At 34.6% G+C, this 26,529-nt stretch overlaps 1 protein-coding gene across 3 annotated transcripts in view; it reads right to left on the bottom strand.

The window, feature by feature from the left end:
* Window positions 1-26,529, bottom strand: part of PAWR (pro-apoptotic WT1 regulator) — a 95,923-nt gene that overhangs the window by 14,123 nt on the left and 55,271 nt on the right. For all 3 annotated transcript variants that reach the window (XM_032493711.1, XM_032493712.1, XM_032493713.1), the window contains exons 3-4: window positions 20,338-20,469; window positions 10,504-10,538 (exon numbers count right to left, since the gene is read on the bottom strand). In XM_032493711.1, the coding sequence (XP_032349602.1) occupies window positions 10,504-10,538; window positions 20,338-20,469 (167 nt within the window). The remainder of the gene's footprint in view (window positions 1-10,503; window positions 10,539-20,337; window positions 20,470-26,529) is intronic.

Raw genomic sequence — 26,529 nt, 5'->3', positions numbered from 1 at the left:
GAATGCAGTAGAAGTGCTTAGAGGAAAATTTTAGCACTAAATGCATATACTAAAAAAGCAGAAAGGTCTAAAATCAATACTCTTAAGTTTCTATCTTAGAAAACTAGAAGAGAGTAAATTAAATCCAAAGTAAGCAGAATAAATGAAACAACAAGAATTAGAGCAGGAATCAATGAAATTGAAAACAGGAAACCAACACAGAAAAAATTAATGAAACCAGAAACTATTTCTTTGAAAATATCAATAAAATCAATAGGCCTCCAGTCAAGCTACCTAAGAAGAGAGGACACAGATTACTAGTATCAGAAATGAAAGGGGGAACATCATTAATGATTCCATGGACATTGAAAGAACAATAAAGGAATATTGTGAACAACACTGCCCCAAATTTGATAACCCAGATAAAATGGATCAATTCCTTGAAAGATACAATCTGCCAAAACTCACATAAGAAATAGACAATCTGAATAGTCCTGTATTTGTTAAAGAAATTGAACCAATAATTAATAACTTTGCAGAACAGAAGTAGCAGTCCAGATGGGTTCACTAGTGAATCCTAGCAAACATTGAAGGAAGAAAATTATACTGATTTTCTAACATCTCTTCCAGAAGATAAAAGCAGAGGAAATACTTCCTAACTCATTCTATGAATTACCCTAATACCAAAACCAAAGACATCACATGAAAAAAAAAAAAAAAAAAACTAAAGACTAAGATCTCTTGTTGACACAAAAATTCTCAACAAAATTTTTGCAAATCAAATTCAAAAATGTATAAGAAGAATTATAAGTCAAAATCAAGTGGGACTTATTCCAAGTATTCAAGGCTGGCTCAATATTAAAAAATCAATTAATGCAATCTATCACATCAACAGGCTAAAGAAGAGAAATATCACATGATCACGCACAGACATGGAAAAATTATTTGACGAAATCTGACACCTATACATGATAAAAACTGGACAAACTAAGCACAGAAGGGAACTTCCTCAACTTGATAAAGAATATCTACAAAAACCTATATCATACTTAATGGTGAGACACTCAAAAGCTTTCCTGCTATGATCAAGAACAAGGCAAGGATGCCCCTTCCTCCCCACTCTTAGTCAACATCTTATTGGAAGTCCTAGGTAATGCAGTAAGACAAGAAAAGGAAATAAAAGGTATACAGATTGGGAAGGAAGAAATAAAACTGTTTTTGTCCACAACTGATGTGATCATCTGTATCGAAAATTTTAAAGATCAACAGCAACAAGAATTTGTAAAATAGTAAGCAGTTATAGCAAGGGTGCAGGATTCAAGGTTAATATACAAAAGTCAATCACTTTCCTACACATGTGCAATGAACAAGTGGAATTTGAAATTAAAAACACAATACATTTACATTAGCTCCCTTCAAAATGAAATATTTAAGTATAAATCTAACAAAATATGTATAACATTTATATGAGGAAAACAACAAAACTGATGAAAGATTTCAAAGAACTAAATAAATGGAGAGATATTCCCTGTTAATTATGTTAATGAACAAGAAGAGCCAATATTGGCAAGATGTCACTTCTTCCCAGCTTTGATTTCCCATTGACCTATTGGCTCAATGCAAGCCCAATCAAAATCCCAGCAGGTTATTTTGCAGCTATTGACAAACTAATTCTAAAGTTTACAGGGAGAGGCAAAAGATCGAGAATAGCCAACACAGTATTAAAGAACAAAGCTGAAGGGCTAACGTTACCCAACTTCAAGACTTACTATAAAGCTACAGTAATCAAGACAGTGGTACTGGTGAAAGGAAAGACTAATAGAGCAAGGGAACAGCAACAGAAGTAGAACTAAACTCACATAAATGACACACAACTGATCTTTGACAAAGGCACAAAGGCAATGCAACAGAGCAAAATAGCCTTTTCAACAAATGATGCTGGAGCAACCAGACATCTGCAGGCAAAAAAATGAAAAATAAAACAAAGACCTTATATACTTCATAAAAGTTAATTTAAAATGGATTGTGAATCTAAATGTAAAATGCAAATAAGATGGCAAATAAGCATATAAGAAGATGCTCCATATCATATGTCATCAGGGAAATGCAAATTAAAATGAGATACCACTACACATATATTAAAGTGGCTAAAGTCAGAAACAATGCTGGCAAGGATGGAGCAAAAGGAACTCTTACTCATTACTGGTGGGAATGTAAAATGGTACAACTGTTTTGAAGACAGTTTGGTGGTTTCTCATAAAACTAAACATACTCTTAACATACAATCCATCAGTCATACTCCATGTGCATATTCATGTCTACAAAAAATATGCACATGGATGTTCACAGCAGCTTTATTCATAACTGCCAAAATTTGGAAGCAACTGTGATGTCCTTTTACAGGTGAATGGACATCCAGAAACTGGAATATTATTCAGCACTAAAAAGAAATAAGCTATCAAGCCATGGAAAACATGGAGGAATCTTAAATGCATATTACTAAGTGAAAGAAGTCAATCTGAAAAGACTCCATACTGTATGATTCCACATATATGACACTGAGGAAAAGGCAAAACTATGGAGAGAGTAATAAGATCAGTCATTGCCAGGGGCTGGGAGGAGAGGTGACAGGGAAAGGGATAAACAGGTAGAGTACAGAGGATTTTTAGGGCAGTAAAAACACTCTGCATGATACCATAATGATGGATATGTGTCATTATACATTTGCCCAAATCCACAGAATATACAACACCAAGAGTGAACCATAACGTAAACTATGGACGTTAGGTGGTTATGATGCGTCAGTGTTAAGTTCATCAACTGTAACAAATATGCCTCTCTGTTGAGGAATGTTGATAATGGGGTGTGATGATGACAATGTCAAAGTGCAATTCAAGTTTCTAAATGTTTACTCTAGAGTTCTGTTCTTATCTTGTCATGGATTAGTAACAAACAGTTCAAGGACCACACCTGGAGTAGCATTATGCTAGAGAATGCTTAAACTTAGACTTAAAAGAGGAGTAAGAATTCAAATGTCTAGAAACAAAGAGTATGTGGCCATCTGAAAACAGAAAAATCCAATAGGGCTACAGTATGAAATGTAAACATAGGAGCAGTAAGATATAATGCTGGTAAAATGAGCTGGAGACCTGAAAGCTATTTTATGAAGAATTTAAACTAATGTCTCCAAAGAACAGACCAGTTACCAGTACTGAGATTGAATCGGTAATTTAAAAACTTCCAACAAACAAAAATCCAAGACCAGATGGTTTCACAGGTGAAATCTACCACATATTTAGAGAAGAGTTAACACCTATCCTTCCAAAACTATCCCAAAAAATTGCATGAACACTTCCAAACTCATTCTATGAGGCTACCATCACCCTGATACCAAAACCAAAGATATCACCAAAAAAAGAAAATTACAGGCCATTATCATTCATGAACATAGATGCAAAAATCCTCAACAAAATACTAGCAAACCAACTTGAACAATACATTAAAAGGCGCACACACCATGATTAAGTGGGATTTATCCCAGGGATGCAAGGATTCTTCAAAATCCACAAATCTATCAGTATGATACACCACCTTAACAAAGTGAAGAATAAAAACCGTATGATCATCTCAATAGATGCAGAAAAAGCTTTTGATAAAATTCAACATCCATTTATGACAAAAACTCTCCAGAAGTGGGCACAGAGTGGGCAGATAGGGAACATACCTCAACATAATAAAGGCCATATATGACAAACCCACAGCTAACATCATATTCAATGGTGAAAAGCTGAAAGCATTTTCTTTAAGATCAGGAACAAGAGAAGGATGCCCACTGATGCCACTTTTATTCAACATAGTTTTGGAAGTCCTAGCCACAGCAATCAAAGAAGGAAAAGAAATAAAAGGGATCCAAGTTGGAAAAGAAGAAGTAAAACTCTCATTGTTTGCAGATAATATGACACGATACACAGAAAGTCTTAAAGATGCTACCAGAAAACTACTACAATTCATCAACGAATTTGGTAAAGTTGCAGATTTCAAATTAACATACAGAAATCTACTTCATTTCTGTTCACTAGCAATGAAATTTCAAAAAAGAAATCAAGGAAACAATCCCATTTACCACTGCACCAAAAAGAATAAAATACCTAGGAATAAGCCTACCTAGGGAGGCAAAAGACTTGTACTCTGAAAACTGTAAGATACTGATAAAGGAAACTGAAGACAACACAAACAGACGGAAAGATATACTGTGTTCTCGGATTGGAAGAATCAGTATCATTAAAATGGTCATAATACCCAAGACAATATACTGATTCAATGCAATCCCTATCAAATTACCAATGGCATTTTTCAGAACTGGAACAAAACAATTGTTAAATTTGTGTGGAAACACAAAAAGACCCCAAATATCTTTCTCATGCTAAGAATTTAAATTTTTTAAAACTTTCACTTAAAACTCCAAAACAAGCATCAAAATATTTTTCTACTTTTTAAAAAATTAAAAAAAAATTTTAAGAACAGATCCAATATTACGTATCTTGCCAGCTGAACAACCACATGATCATTTCTGCACTTACATACTTGATTTGATATTCTCCTTAATCTACTCCTCCAGACTTACCAATTTTGTGGATGTTGGTTGAACTACATAATTCATAAATCCACTTAACCACTCAAATTACAGTATTGTGCAATACTTAGAAGGTGAACAAAGAACACTTCCCTCAGGATACCTCCAGTGCTAAATGATCATCAGACACACAGAGCAAGGGAGTAATACGCAAATAACTAGTACACAGTACTACCTATTAAGTACACAGTGGGCCCTCCAAATCTGTGCGTTCTGCATCCACAAATTCAAGCAACTTGGATTGGAAATATTCGGGGGGTAGAGGGAGAATTCCAGAAATTTCCAAGAAGCAAAACTTATATTTACATAGCATTTATATTGTATTAGGTATCATAAGCATTCTAAAGATGATTTAAAGTACATGGGAGGCTATACATAGGTTATATGCAAATACTACAACATTTTAAATAAGGGACTTGTACATCACAGATTCTGGTATCCTCCGGGGTTCCAGACCCAATCCCCTCCATGGATACTAAGGGATGACTATAAATGCCTTAGTGTTTTTTAGATTAAGAGGTAAACATAAATACAAGATCTATTTTCCCTCCTGTACCCTAACATTATCTTATGTACCACCTGCCTTGGAGACTAGCTTAGACTTCATTTAAAGGTCATGGGAAGCTACTAAAGCAGGAAAAGTGACAGAATCACTTTAACAAAATGCACTGGAAATGAGGAAAACTGGGGGCAGGGAGGCCCAGTTTGGAGGTTATTGTAATTATATGTGAGAGACTATGGGTGTCTTGGATTGGTTTGCTGGCACTGGAGGAGGAGATAAATTCAACAAGTTCTGGTAAATGACTGGATGTAAGTGAGGTAGTGGGGCGGGGGGAAAATGTCATAAACAATGTCCAGATTTCTGGCTTGAGCAAGAATGGATTTTAATACCAACTGCTGAAATCCACCAAGTTTCACAAGTTTACTTTTGAACATGCTGAGTTTAAGATGCTTCTGAGATATCTAAAAGTAGGTATTTAAAAGTTGTTGGTTATACAGGTATAATGATTTGGAATCATCAGAATAGGTATAGAGAGTAACTGAAGTCATCGAAGTTAAAGAAATTTCTAGCACAAATACACAAAAGAAAAAGAACAAAGTCTAAGACAGAGAGCTGAGTAACACCAACACATAAAGAACAAGTAGGAAAGAAGAACGATGAGACTGGGAAATACCAGCAAAGCGGCAGGAAGAAAATCCAGAGTAAGGTATCACTGAAGCCATATATAAAAGAGCATTAGAATCATTTTAAAGGATCTCTTTCCACTTAAAAAAAAAAAAAGTCCAATTATCTTTATCTGCATCAACCACAAGATTATTCAAATAGAAACTACAACACTGACAACTACAAATGAAAACCTAGAAATGTGGATATCCCTTAATAACTTTGTATTTGCTTAAAGTACAAGCTTAAAACAGCATTTCAAAAAGTTTAACCTATTAACAATTTTAAAAATTCTTCATATCAGGCTTGTCAATATATAAATGACACTAACACACAAATTCAACACAAGGAATAATTATCACTGAAAAATAAATCATGCGTCATCACCATTACATATTAGGTTTGTAAAGAACAGTCATAATTGTGAATAACTGTGTTACTTGATCTTATTGCCAAATTTAACTCTGTTTATTCTAAAAACAGAAATGTTTTAATCTATTTTGAGGGCTGCATATGTACAGTGCAAAATACCCAGAATAAAAAATTGTTTTATTAACTCCAAAAAGATTATAACATTCTACTCAAGAATGTTAACACAAATCTCTAACTAATACAATTCCAAAAAGAATTCCCCTCTGCCCTTAGCTACAAAGTTACTAACCATAATGTTCAGAAAAGGAAAAAGAATAAACATTATCATCAAAGATAAAAACCACCTTTTACTGAAAATTTTCCCCTCTGGGGATTTTCATATCTTCTGTGGAAAGCCTAGAAGGTGTTGTGTTGGGGGATAAAGCACTGTTATTCTAAAACTATCATGAGAACAAGATTGGCAGCATTATGAGATTATAGCTAGAGGAATTTTCCACTAAAATAGATATTTTAAAGCTTAGCAATTAGAAGAAGTACAAGACTCATGAGTAAAATCCTACTTTTAGAATGGATATCAAATATTTAGAAGTACTGGATAAATGATGAAATTCTTAAATAACCAGTAAGTACATGACTGGTCTCCGTGTGTTTTATGTGTTTCTCTACCTTATTCTATTCCACCCCCACTCCCACTGTTCAAAACAGCCCCTTACTCTATATAGGTCTTCTCTCTCTCCCCTCTTTAAACACACACACAGACACACAGAGCAACAACTAAAGATCAAAATTACTTCTCAGACTCCTTATTAAAATTATGATACATATTCACTGTGGGAAACAAATAATATGAATCAACATCTCCAGTAATCCTACCAACCCAGAGATAACTGCTGATATCAGTAGTTCATAATCTTTTGGGATTGCAGATCCCTTTGAAAATCTGATGAAAAATACAGCTCTTCTCCCAGGTAAATAAACATTATATTCTTTTACATAGAATTTCAGCAGTTTATTAATAGATTTCAAGTTGAGAATGCTTTATGTATGTTATGATAGACTTTATTTGATATCATACTATTTGTAATATGCTCTCCCTCTTCCCATTTAACATAAATAGGTAATAATTTTCCTATAATTATTAATTCCTGTCATTAATGGTTTTCTACAGACTCGGTTTAATGTCTGTATTATAACTCTGTATTAGTATGCCACAGCTAAACCCTATCTCATTGTTAGAAATTTTAAGCTTTTCCAGTTAGGGGCTATCATACATGCTCATTTCTGGTATATTAAATATAGTGGATTATTCTAAAAAGATCACTATAAACTTTACCAAGTAAACATTCTACTAAGAACATTACACATTGGGAAAAAACCCCACAAAAACACAACCACTGACCCATCTTTCCTAAGCCTTGAGTTTCAGAAATTTTACAACCACTGCCTCTAAGCAGTTTTCCAAAGGTTTTAAAAAGGAGATCAGTGAATATGTAAGAGATGTTCTAGAGAAACAACAGCTGATTAGTAAAATAGAGCATAACTAGAATGAGTGCTTAACAGATTCAACGCTTAAAAAGGTACAGCCTTGATACTTCTGAGAAAAAAATAAATATCAAATTCATAACTTATAAGAGCACACATACAAACTAGTCTTGCATGTGCTTGTAGCCTCTAATGACTTTTTAAGAGTTTGCCTATTTTACTGAAGTTATCTGATTTACTGAAAATATTTTCTAACATATAATGCCAAATTTCTATCCTTTAGCCCATTCCTCCTTTTCTCCATCTTCATTCATCAGCAGACACTCTCTAAGAAACATCCATATTCTAGTCTTTGTTACAACTTGCTGACAGATTAATGAAAGTAATGAACTGTTGATGTACAATACAACAAACTCCTCTAGAAAGGAATCGATCATTTCAGATCTAGATTCTAGGTTTTGTGTTTGTTCTTTTCCTTTTTAGATAGTATTCAAACTACAAGTTGCCATGAGTCAGTGAATAATGACTAGAAACATAATTTTTTTTTGTTTTATAACAGTTATTAAATGTGGCTAAACCTCTGAGAGCTGCAAATTAACAAACCGCATGCTCTAGGCTATGAAAATAAAGGAAGTAACAGGTATACAAACAGGTCACAAGTAAAATAATGGTCTGAAAATCTTAAAAATAAAAACATACACCATGTGAAATCAATTTTCTTCCTGATTTAACACAATGATATGTAAATAAACCTTTTGATGAGGATTTATAAAACCATTCCCCTAACGATTCTAACTAAAGAATACAAATCTGAAAAAGTATCAACCATAATTTAAGGTTTATTATTTAATAAGAACTAAATATGTATGAATGATACAACAAACTTGTTAAGTTACTGAAGTTTGTCTTTACTCTCCAAACCAGAAACTGATGATAAAAAGTTTTTTGGCTTGAGAATGTAACCTGGAAATAGGCCAAATGAAAGGTATTTGATTGGTAATGATTGCTAGCAAAAGAAAAGATTCTTTCCAGTTTAAACTATTCATGTTAAGTAAAAATTACCAAGTAAAAACATAAAAGTTATAACCTTAAAAGAATCACAGGTTTCGTTATACCTACATCAAAATACTCATAAATGAAAATGAAAGCAGCAGCAGTGACAAACATATCAGATCCACTTATTCAAATGTTGATTATCTTGGCCTTATCTCTTCTAAAAGTTAAACACTGAATTTTATTTCTATAGTAACTTGGTATTAAAATTAGAGCTCTTCTTAATCAGTGTTTTATTTAGATGAACTATAAAAACTACAACTTTTAACCAAATATTTTAAACTTTACCATAAAATAGAGGAAGACAAAGGTTTAGTATGTATAAATCTAGGTGGACTGTCTTGTGCAAGCATGTGGGCTCTGGAGTTAGGTGCCCTGAGTTCAAATCTAGATTCTTCTACTCACTAGCTATGTAACCACAATGAAATTATTCTACCTCTTTACCGCATTTCCCTCAGCTACAAAATGAAAGTAAATATTATACCTACTATACTTACCCTATAAGGTAACTGAGAATTGGATGAAGTTTCTATGCAAAGCACCTTGCACATTATAAGCACTTGATAAGCTTTACCACTATTCTATAATTATTAGCACAAGTATGACCACATCTTCTGAAACTTTCATGGCTTCAACAGGGAAGGAAGCTAATATCCCAGGCATCTCCATTAAACACCTTCTCATACCTAACTCTGATTTTTCTTCCTATACATGTGCATACACGTTCAAACACATTTTCTGGTAAAAGCATTACTCATTGTGTAAAGGTGGCACCATGGACTTGCTATGGTCTGAATGTGTCCCCCTAAAATTCATATGCTGAAATCCCAATGCCCAATGTGAGGGTAATAAGAAGTGGGACCTTTGGGAGGTGCCTGGGTTACAAAGGTGAAGTCCTCATGAATGGAATTAGTGCTCCTGTAAAAGAGACCTCACACAGCTCTCCAGCCCCTTCCACAAGTGAAGACAGTGAGAGGCTGCTATTTTGCAACTGGCAAGAGGGTCTCACCAGAACATCACTGTGCTGGCAATCTGATCTCTGACTTCCAGCCTCCAGAACTGTGAGAAGGACATTTCTGTTGTCTGTGGTATTTTGTTACAGCAGCCTGAATGAAGGAAGCTTGGAATGAATTGTGTACTCTACTCCCAAAATTCATATGCTGAAGCCCTAACCTCAATGTGATGGTATACTTGGAAGCAGGGCCTTTGGGAGGTACTTAGGTTCAGATAAGGTCGTGAGGGTGGGGCCCTTACGATGGGATTAGGATTAGTGCATTTATCAAAGGAGACACCAGGGAAGTCACCATTTCTCTCCCCACCATTTAAGGGCACTGCAAGAAGGAAGCTCTCTGCATGCCAGGAGACGAATCCTCATTAGAACCAGACCATGCTGGCACCCTGACCTTGGACTTCACAACCTCTAGAACTGTGAGAAAATAAATTTCTGTTTTAGCCATTCTGTCCATGGTATTTTGTTATGGCATCCCAAGCTGACTAACAAGGTGATACACTTGTACTTTCAGTGTTTAAATACACAAGACAAAATGATTCTAAGTTTTTTCTTTTGCTAAGTTTATCAAACCCATACAAATTCATGGTGTGCAGTTTTCAAAGACTGCAGAGTATGTCAGAATAAGTTACGGTCAGACAGACATTACACTCTTGCCTACAATGTAATTTATTTTTAAGAGCACAATAGTAAAGTTCCTTATTTTTCAAACAGCGGCTTTAAACAGTTTTAGTCAGTTAAGCCATGGTCAGAAAGACATTATACTCATGTCTACAATATGCTTTTAAGTCTTAACTTATGGATTCTTACCTCTTATATCTGCCTGTAACTGTTCTAGATGGTTCCTGTAAAGTAAAAAGGACATATCAGTTTGGGTATGTTTATAAGCACACAATTCCAAGTTACATAAAACAACTGACAGTGCTAGAACAACTACCACTACATTTAAAAATTCACATTGCTGGTCAAACAAAACAAGACTCTATGTCTAATTTTTCAGACAAAATCAATCACTTTTTATAAATTATATCCTTAATTTGGAAGTATTTTACAAGCTCAGAAAATGAAAAAAAGGATCATCATTCATCATCCAATCAGCTTAAACCTTTTCAGAAGTCAACAAGCATTAAAAAATACAACACATCTCCCTTCCAGGCTTTTTTATGCCCTAAAATTTTTAAAAAAGCTACAACTCAACATACATATAGAATGATTAATGCTTATTTTAAAGACAGCTAAAAATGAAATGTGAGAAAGTACTTTTTATGCTGATTCTAAGCTACCCATAAAAGAAAACAATTGCTGAAAGTTAACATTAAGCATTGGGATGAGAAAACTATTACCTCACAATTAACCAGTCAGTCATTTCTCTGTTCAGTCTTTTGCAGTTTCATCTTAATAACACTGGTCAAAATTAAATAAGTCTTCTTAAAAACTGATGAGAACTCTTTTTTTTCTAGTTAATCATTAAAAATCTCCATGAGAGACTCTCTGAGTTATTTCTGATCTGGTTAAAATCAGAGAATAAGTTCCCTTTGTAAGATGACCAGATTCCAGACTGAAACAGCAAATACTGACTGCTTGCTGCAATACAGAACATCTCAATGTGGGAAAACAGTGTAAAAAACCATACGGTTAAGAGTAAGATTTAGATTGAAGTTCCAACCAGATAGGCTACCCTACCTGCGAGACTATGGGTAAGTTACTTAACTTCTCTCAGTCTCAGTTTCTTCACCTCTAAAATAGGAATAACAACTATGTCTATTTTACTGGGTTGTTGTGGGGATTAAATGACGTAAGTGATAAAACAATTGGCAAAACTCTTTACAACAGGCTAATACTTTAAATTTGACAGCTAAGATATTAAAAAAAACAAACCCTGGGGTATAGAAAAACCATTATTGAATTTTCTATGTGGAATTTTAATAAATCTGACAATTATTCCAAGTCAGTAAATTCCCATTATAACAGACTACATCATTTACTTAAGTATAACTTTAAGTAAAATAGAAACTTCTGGAAGGCAGGGACCCCCACCTTTGACTCTTTTCCCCCTCCAAAACCTCAGCTCAAATCGTATGCAATAAATATATATTGGCAACTTACAGAAATAACTTCCTTAGTAATCTACAATTATAGAAAAAGCACCACTTTGGAATTAACCAGTTGCAGGAAGTAAACCAGGTGACAAGGTGCTAAAAGTACCCATGTGTGTGGGCCTGACCCTTTAGCAGGATTACCTCTGGAGAAGCCATGCTTTGACAGTTGGTTCAAAGACATTTTAACCCTCCCCTGGGCATCAGCTGTTCTTACAGCAGAGACAGCAACAAAAGCCTAGCAAGAAAATTTTAAAGAGTTCTTATCTGCCTGTTATCTGCCTGTCATTAAAGTGTCAGCCTCTAAAGATGAAGCAGATTAATCTTTGTACTCTGTACACCAAACATGTAAAACAAATCTCCTATTTATAAAAATACGGTATCTCTAAGTGAATAACAACAAAGAAAATACTTCATAAAATCTATCTTGTAAACTACTTTTGAAACCATAGTAACTAGATTAAAATGTTTAATCACTGGTTATTTAGACAAAGTAGAAAGAAATAAGAAGGTATGTGTATCCAACTCAAAGTACATTTTATTGAATGCAGATAATAATGACTTCATATGGAACTTCCCCCTAAAGTTTCACAAAACAATATTCCAACTAACATTTTATCAAGATTCTTTCATAAAATTCTCTTATCTTATTCTATTATAAACTAAAGCTATGGCATAGACCTTAAATGATGTCTATCTAAATATGCATTAGAAAAAATGATAATAATGCCTTAAGTTCCAAAACAACACCTCTCTCATTTTAATTATAAGTGAAATATTTCAAAACATGACATCAGCTTGAATTATCCAGACCACCTCTTGCTGAAATGGAATAAGCAGAATTGTTTAAATAAGAATTGCCTTTGTTGCATTTACTGACTTGTGCATAACTGATATATCAATTGTCTTGGTATGAACAACCGGGCAATAAATAACATTTCTGAGGCATTTTCGCCTAACGTGGTAAAACTTAATATCATGACAGCAGAATTTTAATAAACACAAAAATGTGAAATGGAGGATGTTTTCAGCAACACTACACTATATTGGTAGCATACTACTTTTAAATACTTTGACCCAACTAGAAATGACTTAAAGTCAGTACAAACAACTTTCCACTAAAGCATACTAATAGGAAGTTGTGTAATATCAATTTTCTTCATTTTTTACAGCTTAAAAAAAAAAAACTAGTCACTTGAAATATATCTCAAATTTTACACATTTTCTATACAGCTAGTTTCGTGCAACTGATAAAATTACAACTCGGGCATATTTGATCAAATCACTCCATGTGCATGTCCACGATATGTAAACAATTAGAATGTAAGCCTATTTCTATAGAATATTCAACAGTTAAGATTCTAAAGCAGATAGACAACACTTAAGCTTATTTATTTGTCAGATTTGAATATAGCTTTTATTAGATTATACATTTTGTAGCTAAATGTTCTTTTACAGTGATTCCAGTAATCAAACAAACTCCATTGCTTAACATTGGAACGTTCCCTAAATCAGATAAACTATATTAGTATTGGCAGAGATTGTGAGGGATGGTAGCCTGTTCCTCATGTCTATTCAAAACTGACATTTACAGATGGAATTTAAAGTGATCTGTATGCCCTGCCAAAAAGAGGAAAAAGAAATGTTAGATAGAAAATACAAAATCAACCCTATAGTGCAGTGAACAGTCTCTTATAATTTAAAGAAAGAAAATACTTGCTGTTTCTATATCTATTAATACAAAAGTCTGTACAAACATACACCTTTGATTCATTAACTAGAAGCCTTTATATCTCTGTGGCCTCAAAGATTTCCAAGTAAAGAGTGAAAACTTAATAGTTACTGTAACTATTAAAGTTGACAATTCCATTCTAAATGTTAGTGGGGTGGAGGAGAAATACCAGTATCACTGAAACTGCTTATAAAAAATACAAATGCTAATAAGACTCTACTGGTCTTAAAAGTTTCAAAGACTATGTAATTAGACCTTCCAATAACTCTAAAGTCTATTATACAACTGATTTAAAATGTACTTTCCTGAAATAATCTTCCTTGCAGTAGGATGGTTTACATTACTAAAGGGAGGGGGAAAGACCTATGTAGAGCTTAGAAAATGTTGGCAAAGCACAGACTGTCTGGTGTAAGTTTAAATAAAACAATCTGCTTCATTTAAGCTTAGAATGGTCAAAAAGGAAATCCCATGAACATTGTCTTTACAGGTGCAATGGCAGATCACAACTTGTGAAGTATAAACAAATACAAAAGCAGATGTGAAATAAGATCAGACCAATACATGCCCAGGAGAATATAGTAAAATAATACTGAAGTTATTGAAATAAACTAATTATCAACAAAGCTAAAGCCTTCAGTAAAACAATGGCATAACGTGTTCACTGGCCCTCAACAGTAACCCCTCAGCACTAACTTAAAATACCTATACTGGTGTACAGAATATAGTAAGGTACATTGGTTAAGATGAATGCAGAACAAACTAACTGCAATGTATAATTGACAAAATAATTTTAAAATGGAAGTAAGAACATCAAATTAACAAAGATTAAAAAAGCAGAAACTATAGTCAATATTTTTAGTAACTATAAATGGAGTATAACCTTTAAAAATTGTGAATCACTAAATTGTATACCTGTAACATATCTAATATTGTAAAGCAACTATACTTCAATTAAAAAAAACACAAAACGGAAACTCTCATCATTCCCCCTCCTTTCCTGAACTAAATCGATTTAGTCCTAAAGCCGTTACGTGGGGCAGACCAAGCTGCGAAGGAACACAGTGGCCCAAACCAGGGTATCAGGATACAGAAATGCTACTCGATAAAGAGCTGCCTGGTAGAGAGAAGAGTCCAAGCAAACTGAAGAGAGCGTCCATATAGTAAGTAGGAGGATCTGGCCTGGCCTGAGAAATCAGAGCCTAAGCAGAATGAAGGGGGGTCTCAAAGCAGGAAAGGGAAGTCAGGTATCAGGTCTGAGGCAAGGGACGCTGAGAGTCCCAAGTAGGGTGTGATGGTCATCTTTTCAGGAGGGCAGCCCAGAATGGGAATTTAGAGCCCAAGAAGGGTAAAGAAGGTGTTCCTTCAAAGAGGCAGGCTGGCATGGGGAATTCACAGTCCTCGCAGGGTGTGGAGAGCATCTCTGGAGGGGATGACCAGGGCTGACATGCCAGAGCTCAAATATGATGAAGACAGTATCCACAGAGACTAGCAGCCAGGCCTGGAGGCCAAAACCCAGTCAGGTTGACGAGGGGTCCCCATGGAGAAGTAACCCAGCAGGACGTCTCAGTAGGAGCAGGAATAAAGAAAAGAACCTAGGGAAGTGCAGCCTGTCACAGGATGGCAGAAGCTAAGCAGGGTAAGGAGGGGAACCACAGAGGGGGTGATCCAGTGTGGGGTGATCTGGTGTGGGGAGCCACAATCCAGGCAGGGTAAGAAGGGTGTCCTGTAGCCTTACGTGGGATGCCCAGGCCTGAACAAAGTGAGGAGAGTGTTCATGCCCAAGGTAGAGCCAATGTGTGATGTCAGAACCCACTTGTGGTGAGGAGGACTTAAGTGTGGGGATGGAGTGGCAATGGGAGATAGGTTATGCACAAGGGAACTAAACAAATAGGAAAACATACTAAGAATAACAGGAAATAGGTTCCTCGATGTCACAAAAGGGGGTTACAAATACTAGATTAAGTCTTATGCTATGAGATTAGAATTGGCCATATCAGTATAAATTAGTTTCAATATCTACATAGATAGACAGATGTAGCTAGCTAGGTAGGCAAGCAGCAGACATATGTATATCTGTATATACATACATTTTGTAGATCTGTACATAGAGAGGGACTAGGAATGGTAACATCTCAATAACATGAAGATACCTACAGCCCAGATCTTGGCTTCAAAGTATCATTTTCTGGTAAAAGGAATCAGGGCTCCTTAGAGAGAAATAGCTGCTTCTAAGACTGGAGTAAGAAAGCTAAAGATGAGGCTGTAATATTTCATTATGCCAGAAAACAAGTATTCCAAGAATGATGGAGGCGCAGTAAAGGACACAAAAGGTTGAAGGGGCCCCCACAGGCCACATCCGGGATAATATGAATATTAAAGTAAATAATGATGGTATCGTAGGCAGATTAATGACCCTTAAAGATGTTCACATTTTGATCTCTATAACCTTCAAACATATTAGGTTACACAGCAAAGAAAAACTAAGGCTGCTAATCAATGACCCTAAATAGAGAGATTATACTGCGTTATCTGATAAGCCCACTGTAATCACAAAGGTCACTGAGAGTGGAAGAGAAGGACAGAAGACGGGCAGAAGGAGATAATGGCAAAGAAGAAAGGTCACAATGACACCATGTGAGAAGCACTCAACCCACCGCTGCTGACTCTGAAGAAGGAAGAGGGACAAGGACTACAGGGAGCAGCTAGAAGCTGGGAAAGGCAAGGAAACTAATTCTTCCCTAAAGCCTCCAAAATGGAATGCAGCCCTGATGTTAGCCTTTGATTTCAGTCCTTGATTTTAGCCCATTGAGACTCATGTGGGACTTTAAACTTACAGAAATACAGAACAGTGTATTTGTGTTGTTCAAAGACACCACATTTGTGGTAATTTGTTATAGTAGCAAGAGCAAACTAATACAGATGCTAACAAGGTATAACCCATCAGATAAAATAGGTAATAGTGAGTCAACATAGATATACAGATATAAACACATGATAAATGGATAGAGATAAACAGAAAGTCCAATGGGGATTAAGATATCTACATGGTTCAAAGCACTCGTGCACAAAATATTTATTAAGAAGGGGCAGAGAAGACTGGCGGACATCACCTTAATCACATGACCAAAATGATCATCATCAGCAATGAAACAAATTAAGATCATTGATCACCTGATAGGATACACAGTGAGAAAAACAGAGCACCAATCCTGTGATATTTCTGACAAAGACGTAAAACCTGAATCTAATTATAATTAAGTATTAGATAACCTAAATGGAAGGCCATATCACAAAATAAATGACCTATAATCTTAAGAAATGTTAAGATTAAGAAAGTTAAGGAAAGACTGTGGAACTTTTTCTGACTGAAGAAACTAAAGCTATATGACAGCAACTAAATACAGTGTGATTCTGAATTGGAACCTTTTGCCATAACTTAGGACATGATCGGGACAACAGAAGAAACTTGTTAAGGTCTGACTATATTAGATGGTACAAGAATATGTCAACTGTAATTTCCTATTTTTTAAAGTTGTATGGTGGTTATGTAGAAGACCTTGGTTGTAGAAAACACACAGTGAAGTTTGAGGATAAGAGGGTATCAGGTTAGCATCTTATTCTTACACAATTTAAGGGGAAAAAGTTCTCTGTGCACAATACTTGCAACTTTTTAGCACACTTGAGATGGTGTTAAAAGGCACATCAATAAATAATCAAATAAAAGAAAGGAGAAACATAAAATTTGTAACTGCCCTTTCACAAAATGCCATTGATTATATAAACTGATAAACTTTTTTCGTAAGTAATTTAGGCAATATGTATTACAAATTTTTTAAATCTTTAAAATAGTTTATGGCTTTTGGCCAAGTAAGTTTATTTCTGGTAGAAGTTTAATCTATACAGATGTTAATTCCAGTATTATTCTTAACAGTAAAAAACGTTAACCACTGAAAACTCCTATTAATGAGAAATCTGTGGCAACTATCAAACACATTAAAAAAGCAAATTCTATACCACTGAATATAATACACAAAGTGCTTTGAATAACATGAAAAAAATATTCATGCTGTAACACCTACAAAGATAATTTTGGCAATGTGATCAAAATTACAGATGCACATTCCTTTTCACCCAGAAATTCTAGTGGTAGGGTTTTATCCTACTTATTTACACACACATATGCAAAATAACATATGTTGGAAGTTTTTTCACCAACATACTGTTTGTAATAGAAAAAATATATATATAACCCAAATGGCCACCAACAGAAATGAGTTAGAAAAATGATACATCTATAAAACAGAATATTTTGCATTTACAAAAAATAATAGAGAAGCGCTTTATGTACTATTGTGGAAGTCTCTCCACAATATTAAATGAAAAGAGCAAGATGCAAAACAGTGCTTAAAATCAGGAACATATACACACACATACATACAGATATACATACAGATATGTTTGTTTATGGACTATCTTTGGAAGGACAGACAAGAAAAGCACTAGCTGCCTCCAAAGAAGGTAATTAGGTAGCTGAGGGAGACTTTTTACCACATACCTTTCTATGCTTTCTACATTTTTACCATGTGATAGTATGCTTCTTTTTAAATTAACTAAGTCTAAAGTTTAAAATTTAATAAGTAGTTCACAAAAATACAAGAGTAAAGAAAGAGAGCAAACTAGGTAATTTCCTCTTTCTTTTACATTTATATTATTTTTAAAAATTTCCATTGATTATGTATTATTTAATCAGATAATTAATGTATGACTTTAAAAACTGGCATGATTATCTAGGGAAAACATGGCCAATAATGTGTAAAATTAAAGTTAAAAACATGAGAATTTTAAAGGCTCATTTCTTATTACTACTACTGCATATTACCTGAAAAATGTCAAACAGAATCATAAATTACTCTAACCTTTCACAAAGCATACTGTTGTGTCAAATTCCTATTCCCATTTCATTCTTCATTTTTAAAAATCTGTTTCATTGAATGGCTCAAATTCACATAGATAATACTAAGGAAGTCTTTCTTTCTGTCCTATTCAAAAAAGCCTTAAAACAACCAATGATGCCTTTATTTTCTCCCTTTTTGTTGTTTTTTTAAGTTGGAGTTGTAAATAAAATCAATCCTATATGAGTAACAATATATGAGTTTAGATAGTAACTCAAAGAGAAGTCATCTACGTAGACACAGAGTTCCTGTTCCCATTCCAACTTCAGTGTGGCAACTTGGGACCCATGGGAGAGTCTTCGCCTCACTTTCATCCTAAGCACACAGCCTGGCAAAACAGAAACTTAGAACCAAGAGCACCACTGAGTCACATCCTAATTGCTAATGAAACAAACAAATGAACAAAAATGAGAGCAATGAAGGGTGGACCTAGGAAGAGGTCAGAAAAGCTACAGGAAAGAAGATAAACCAGATGAGGCAGAAAGCTCCCGAGAGCTCAGATCAGCTGAGACTGCTCCATATCCTGGTATGTACCTGGGACTAAGCTAAACACTAGGCTCCCCAGCTTTGCCTGGGTAAGGATTTCATTCAACAGAAGGAAATCAGCCCTCCTTCTAAAAGCTGCTGCCTGATGTTTTGAGTATGCCAGAATTAAGTGACATGAACAAGAACTGAAAACAAGACTCGATTCTTAATCAAAACGCTATATTGCCTCTATCCCAATAAATTAAGCCTATTTCTTCACGTGGAATAGGCATATTCAATTTCAACTTTGCTAGACAAAGGATACAAAGATATTTTAGACTCTGAACAGTCACAGAGGTGCTAAGAAGCACTGCTGGTGAGCCTACATCACATTATAATAGGCTACTCCTCCTCCTAGCAGTAGCAACTCGACTACAAGGGAGCAGATAAACCCGCGTCACTCTACGATTCTTTATGTCAATACATCTGCCTCAAAGAGCAGAGGAGAAAGAAGCCTTGCACTCGCATCCAAACCACTTCAGAGCATTTTGCCTCTCACTGCGAAATGTCTTTTATCATAAATTTGCAAATTAATAGACAAGTTTATATGTCATTTTTTTATCAATAAAATGCGAAGATGTTCGTACTGCTCAGAAACTCTTTAAAGTGGCATAATAAAATGCATTTAAAAAGTCAAAGCTGTACCTCTGAAAAGACAACACAGTAGCTGAAGATCTCAAAATGTCATCAAATTAAAGATTAGATTATATCGAGATCATTCCCAAATGACAATTTATATGGAATGATTTTGTAGAGGGACTTGCTTCAAACTGAGGCATACCAATACCGACAACTTTCAATTTTCAGTGCCACAAGAACCCAAGATAACAGCTAATTCAAAACTGACTTAAATTTTATTTTTAAAAGTATTTTTTAATTACAAAGAAACACTGATGTTTCTGTCGATTCACAATACTATATATTGTGTTTTATTATTATGCTTAAATATCTGAATTTGTAGGATCTTGTTATTCAACTCTTTATTTGCTACATAATTCTAGTGCAAATATAAGCCTAGAGCAGAACTGTCCACTCACTTAAACTCACTAATTCTGACTTCTTAAGAGCAAAAAGGTAATTATTTTTCCTGGTTATTTTACAGTTGATACTGTTTAAACCTGCTTAATCAGTCAGTCAGCAAATACTGATCAGGAACTAAGGACCAAGTACTGCTTACATTAAAAAAGTATTTGCATATAAGGAAAGTCAGTGGTTAAATCCGTGAAAATACTTAAATGGAGTTGATGCAACCAAAATGAAACTGGAAAAAATTATTAACAGTAACTTAAAAATGATCATTAAAACAGCTAGTGACATTTCAGAATTTTTAAACACTCACTTGCAGCAGATAGGAACTGCCTGGATCTAATAAGCTTGCAGCCTCATTCTGCATCGTGTTCTGTTGTGTAATTGCATCTTCTCGTTTCCGCTCTTTCTGCCCAGCTTCGTCATCTTCATATTCATCTAAGCACTGAATGAAAGAAGAGTTTCCATTTTATTTCCATATAATATTAATAAAATGTTTTGACAGTATATGAAGAAACATTTGATAGCATTACAAAGTATTTGTGCATTCAGAAACTAATTTACACAATAAAGGTGTCTCTTTCAACAACAGGTTCATTTAACTCCTGTAAACTAAATTATCTGCTTAAAATCCAAACCTCCACATTCACACCCCTGCCAACGTATCTTTTCTCTAGGCTCTAACTACCAGTGACAGGGTTTGCTTAAAGGCAGGGTTCACTCTAATTTTTTATTACTTAATCAAGTAAATGGGCTATCCATGGTAAACCAAGTAAATGGACATGTGTGAGGATAACTTACTGAGACAGGCCATTTTCTAGCTTAGTAGTACCTTTATGAGTATTTTCACCTGGGGAGTAAGTCGTCTACAAAGACTGTAGGACAGCTTATAATTTAAAGGATGGGTTTAATTTCGAAATGCATATATAGAAAAAAAGGTATTTCTGATGATAAGAAGAGCATATGGAAAAGCTTACAGGAAAGGGTGCTGTTTAAAAAGCTGAATCAATACATGTGTAATCTATCTCCAAACTTTTTACGTGAAAAAAAAAAACCCATAAACAGAAACAAAACTCTATCCATTACATCCATTGTGAAATGGGTCATCTGTTCCTTGCAACTAAACACATTCTTAACCAATACACTATCCTATAAGAGACAAAAAATCAGTAGTATCTCTGCAGGCGCTCTGTAAACACTAAGACACTGACAGCACAGAATGGCAGAAAAAACAAGAGGATTTACAACTTGTGCAAAGAGAAAAGAAAGACTGAGGCCGCTGTGATAACCAAGAAAGGTCACTGGGGCATGTGTAATAGGAGAACATAGCAGATAAGCAGAACATTCAGAGACACAAGGTCCATGGTTGCAGGGATGGAAGAAAGCATCTATTTGAGTCTTAAGTTAGGATGATGTGGAGAGAAAGTCGGGGGACAGAATGGAAGGAGTGAATTAATGAAACAAGTAGGCTGAGATTCCAGAGAATGTCCAGGGTCCTCTCCTGTAATGCACTAACTGTGTAGAGGTGTCACCTGGCCCTCATCTCCTCACCCTGGGGGAAATGGGGTTAGGTAACTGGTACAAGAAAAATGATAGTACTGTGGCTCCTGCTATTTCTGTGAGTAACAAACTGTTCTTGACTCTGACCCAGAGACAAGTGTCTTCTGCCAGGATCCATGAAACTATAGCAGGCCAATGCATTAACTTTCAAGCAGGGTAAGATCTTAGAACCTTCACAGTTCTTGACAGAAGTGAGGACTGGAAAGGTATATACTCTGATCACAAAGGAACATAAATAATAAATGGCCTGAGAAGTCTGGACTTTTCACTACATAACATGGAAAGATGTTATAGTGTTATAATTCTCTGGAATAGAAGTAAAACATGATCAAAACTGATTTGAGGGAAAGAGTCTGTATATAGCAATTCAGAGTTCTGATTAACAGGGACAGGGACCAAAAGTGGAGAGACTACTTAAAGAACACAGTAGGCAATTTGATCCTATGAAGAATTATATAACCTAGGAGGAAAACAGAACCAATCGAAATCTAGTAAAGGGCAGCAAAGTTTAAGAAATTAGTCCTGATTAGAAAAAGAATCTCTCTTAAGACTTTTAAAAAGACTTTCTCAAACCAATAGAGAGTATCATGTTTTATGCAAAATATCAACAAAATTCAAAAACAAAGCCAAAATTGAGATAACTGATGACCACTATCAACACAGGTGTTAGTATCATGCTGAAAGTGCTACCTAATAAAACTAGGGAAGAAGAGTAAGAGATTTCAGCATAAGAAAGGCAAACTTCTCATCATTTCAAATGATACAGTTTTGTCAACCTAAAAATATTTCAGAATTATTAGAGTTCTTTAAGATGGTTTTTCATTAAGTATACAAAAATTAGTAACTTCTCAAAGTAACATCAATAGCTAGGTAGCTTATATAATTTTAGTAGTAACCATAAGAAAAACTAAAAAACTATAAAACTTTACAGAACTTCAATAAAAATATACAGATACCAAAAAAAAAAAAAAAAACTTTACTGAGGGATATAAATTAAAACCTATTCTTAAATTAAGGGAAAAATGAATATTGTTAAGGTATCAATAGCCTATAAATCAATTCATAAGTTGAATTTACTTGGAAAGGAAAGGTGGATCATCTGGATGAGTAAATACCTGCAGAAAAACTGCTTTTTAAGGAAAGAGTTATGACAGAACACTCACTCTAGTTAACATTAAAGCGTATAAAACCACAGTACTGAAAACTGTATGATAAAGATCTTGGAAAAGAGAAAGAAGTAAAGAAATTCTTCAATACATAGTACTGAGACAAGAGGTCAACAAGAGTATGAGATCTGGAAAGAATAAAGAGCGGTCTCATCCAGTCTTCTACTCCGTGCAAGCAATCATTGTCTAGCACCTAGACTGCAAAACCCCCTGACCATAGGGTCAAATGTCAATAGCATGAAACCAAAATTCTTAAGTCAGAGAGTAGTACAGACTCCCTTGCCAGCGCATTAAAAGAAAGACGAAGAAAATAAACCGGTGAATGTTTGCTAAATGAATGAATGAGTTACCAAGACGAGACAAGTCAGGAGATGGACTGTGGCACCCCAAGTCAAAATTCTGAATGCTCTTTCCTTCACAACACTCTTACCCACTGACCCGAGAACCTATTTATCACACATAATTCACACATACTTCTTCACACATACTATCTCTGTGGAGAGTGTGTACATCTTACTTCCCAGTAAGCTTTTGGAATAGGGACTACAGGATGAATCACAATTTCCCTCCAAAGTTCTTCTAGAAACCAGTACGGTTCTTTTAGCAACAAGCATCTTACAAATTCTTTAAGCTTTCTTACTTAACTGGGATAAATACACGTGGAGGAACTATTTAGTCAAAATGGTAAGAAGTAAGAAAAGAAAGAAAGCAAAAACGAACTGAGTTAATGGACAAAGGTGGGTAAAGACATTCTCTATTTCTATTTCTTGCAAAGATTAATAATTCTCTGAGCACAGAGTTGGCTGGTATCCTTAAGGGAGAGAGAGCTGCTATTTACATAAGTACTAGCAAAAGAGAACCAAAAAAACCCTCTAAGCATTTTTTAAGAGATTCTTTCTGAATTATAAGCTTTTTATCTGCAAAAGAAAAATATGAGAAGAAAATAGTTACTGATTTTATATTATACTTACATCAACAATGTGAAACTGAATCTCCTGTCTTTCTCAGATCTCATTTATAGATAAATGTAAACATGTAAGTTATTCTCTCCTTTTACATGGATTAGACAGGAAGTTGCATGAGAACTGGGTTAACAATTATTTGAAATTGAAACCAAAAATGGAGATTTTATGAAATAATAAGCATCACTAATTCTCATCAAGCTCTTCGCTTTTCCCAAAGATGGATTTTAGAGTTCTAATATTTTAGCAAATAAAACCTCAGAACAAAAAGAAAATGTATTATTTTCATTGCTAATAACAACATGCCAATATTGAAAAAAAAAAAGAAGCTATTTTTACATGCTATAAAAATTATTCAGATTTTTGCTACAGATCTGAAAAGTAACCAAATAAAAAAGAAACTGGGTGGGTGTTGTTTTTTTTTTTAGGTACTATTAGTTAGGACTTTAAAAAGCTGTACTTCATAGGAACACAACAGAAAGTTCAGAAATAGATCCAAATACACAGACAAATTGTGTTTACAGTACAAGTGGAAACCAGGGGAAAGGGGGAAGGATGGTCTTTTTTTAAATATGTAGTTTGGGGATAACTGAGTAGCTATATTTAAAAAAATATATGACACTGGATTTATTCACATACCCAGATAAATTTCAGTGCATCATTAAAAATAAGCAAAAATTGGAAGACACTCCACCAAAGAAACTACAGGGATGGCAAATAAACACATGAAAAATGGCTCGTATCATTAGTTATGAGGGGAATGCAAGTGAAAACAACAGGCTACACACCTACTTGAATAATAAAATTAAAGACTGACTAAAATTAAAGGGTTAATGAGGATTTGAAACAACTGAGCATCTCGTATATTGCAAATAGGAACTAACAGTGGTATGGTCACATGGGGGAAAGTTTGGCAGTTCTTATAAATTTAAATATACACTTACCATATGACCCAGCAATTCTACTCCCAGTTATTTACCAAGAGAAATAAAAACATATTCACTTAAAACTTCTATAAAAACTTGCAAAAAAATCAGTTTTCATAATAGCCCAAAACTTGAAGTAAGTCCAAATGTACATCAACTGGTGAACAGATAACCAAAGAGTAGTGCAGCCATGTAGAGGAATACTACTCAGTCACAAAATGAATGAATCTCAGAAACATTATGCTAAGTGGAGGACACCAGGAAATGAAGACTATATAGTGTATGATTCCATTTATATAAAATTCTAGAGAAAGCAAGATCAGTGACGGAGAGCAGATCAGTGGTTGTCAGGAGCTGTACCTGAGGGGAGGGGCCTGACCAGAAAGGGAGCAGGAGTGATGAAATGTTCTATATCCGGATTCTCATGGTGGTTTACCCAGTTGTGTACATTTGTCAAAATTCATCAAATCACACTCTTAAAACAGTAGCACGTTATTATATGTAAAAGATACTTTAATAAATGATTTACAAAAAAATAAATATCATGGAGGTACTGAACAAATATAATGAGCCTAAAAACAAGACTGAACCTAAACCTGATTAAGAGTCTAGATCCAACTGCCAATGATAGGAAACAGAGAGGGCAGAAAAACATTAGCCAACACGATAGAGATACAATCATGAAAAACCAGACTGTGGGAACTCTAAGCAGGCGCTGGAAAACTGTAAAGGACTAAGGAGCAAATATTGTCATCTGGGGCTACGTAAGGTCTGTTGCTTTTTTTTTAAACAATACTTCAAAAATGTAAAAACCATTTTTAGCTCTTCATTATACAGAAACAAGCCTCTGCTGATCCCTGCTATAACTATAAAATACAAATGGCCAGTTCTACAACTAATAAATTGTAAGAAGGGGAGAGAGAGTGTAAAGGAGAAGAGACCTACACATTTGAAACTCAAAGGATATATGAACAGATACCAATATACTGATCTCACTGGCATCCTTATCCAAGGAAATTATTTTTTAAATTATCATTTAGGAGACCGTTTGAACAATGAATATATGATAAAACCTGAAATTAAGTCTAAGGAGTTTCATGAGATTAAGGTAACTTTTTCAGGTTTGACTGTGATATTGTTCCTTTGTTTGAAAAAGATTCTTTATCCTTTAGAGATATATACTGAAATATTTAAGAATAAAATACGTCATTTGAGATTTGCTTGAAAATAACAGAGATAGAATCGGTAGTGTGTGGTGGTATAGGTAAGACGCAACTGGTCAGGAGCTGATCCCTGCTGAAGCTGAAGGATGTGGACATAGGACAGAGGTGACTTCGTTACACAATCCTCCTTACTTCTGTATGTGACTGAAATTCCCATAATAAAGTTTTTTTTTAAATAGCAATAAAATTTAACTGCACATTGACTAAATAACTAGAACTTCATAAGTATCTTTCCTATGTAGCATAACATTTCTGCCTCTAGAGAATGAAACGATGGAATATTACTTGAAAACTGTTTTCAAAAAATGGGAAATGTCTGCAATTTGATGTAGAGTGGAAAAAACTATGACTAACAAAGAAAAATAAACATTATCTCTAGATTTTCTTTTTTAAATGTTATAATTGTCTATAAATTATATGTTAGATTAAAAATTACAAGACAAGAACTAAAATTTTAGAATCAGAGAGACCTAGATTCAAATCCCAGGTTGGTCACTTAAAGTAGTAACAGCATCTGCTAGTAACTGAATATTTTCTAGGTGGGTAGAGCATGGTTAAGCATTAACATCTAGTATTTCAAATACAGGTAATTTTCACAAAAACCTTAGGAGGTGTGTACTACTTTATATAAGAGGAACGTGAGGATTAGAATTAAGTAACAGGCTTAA

This window comes from Camelus ferus, chromosome 12 (genome assembly GCF_009834535.1).
Source record: "Camelus ferus isolate YT-003-E chromosome 12, BCGSAC_Cfer_1.0, whole genome shotgun sequence".
Taxonomy (NCBI): domain Eukaryota; kingdom Metazoa; phylum Chordata; class Mammalia; order Artiodactyla; family Camelidae; genus Camelus; species Camelus ferus.
This window is presented reverse-complemented; position numbering and strand designations above follow the sequence as displayed.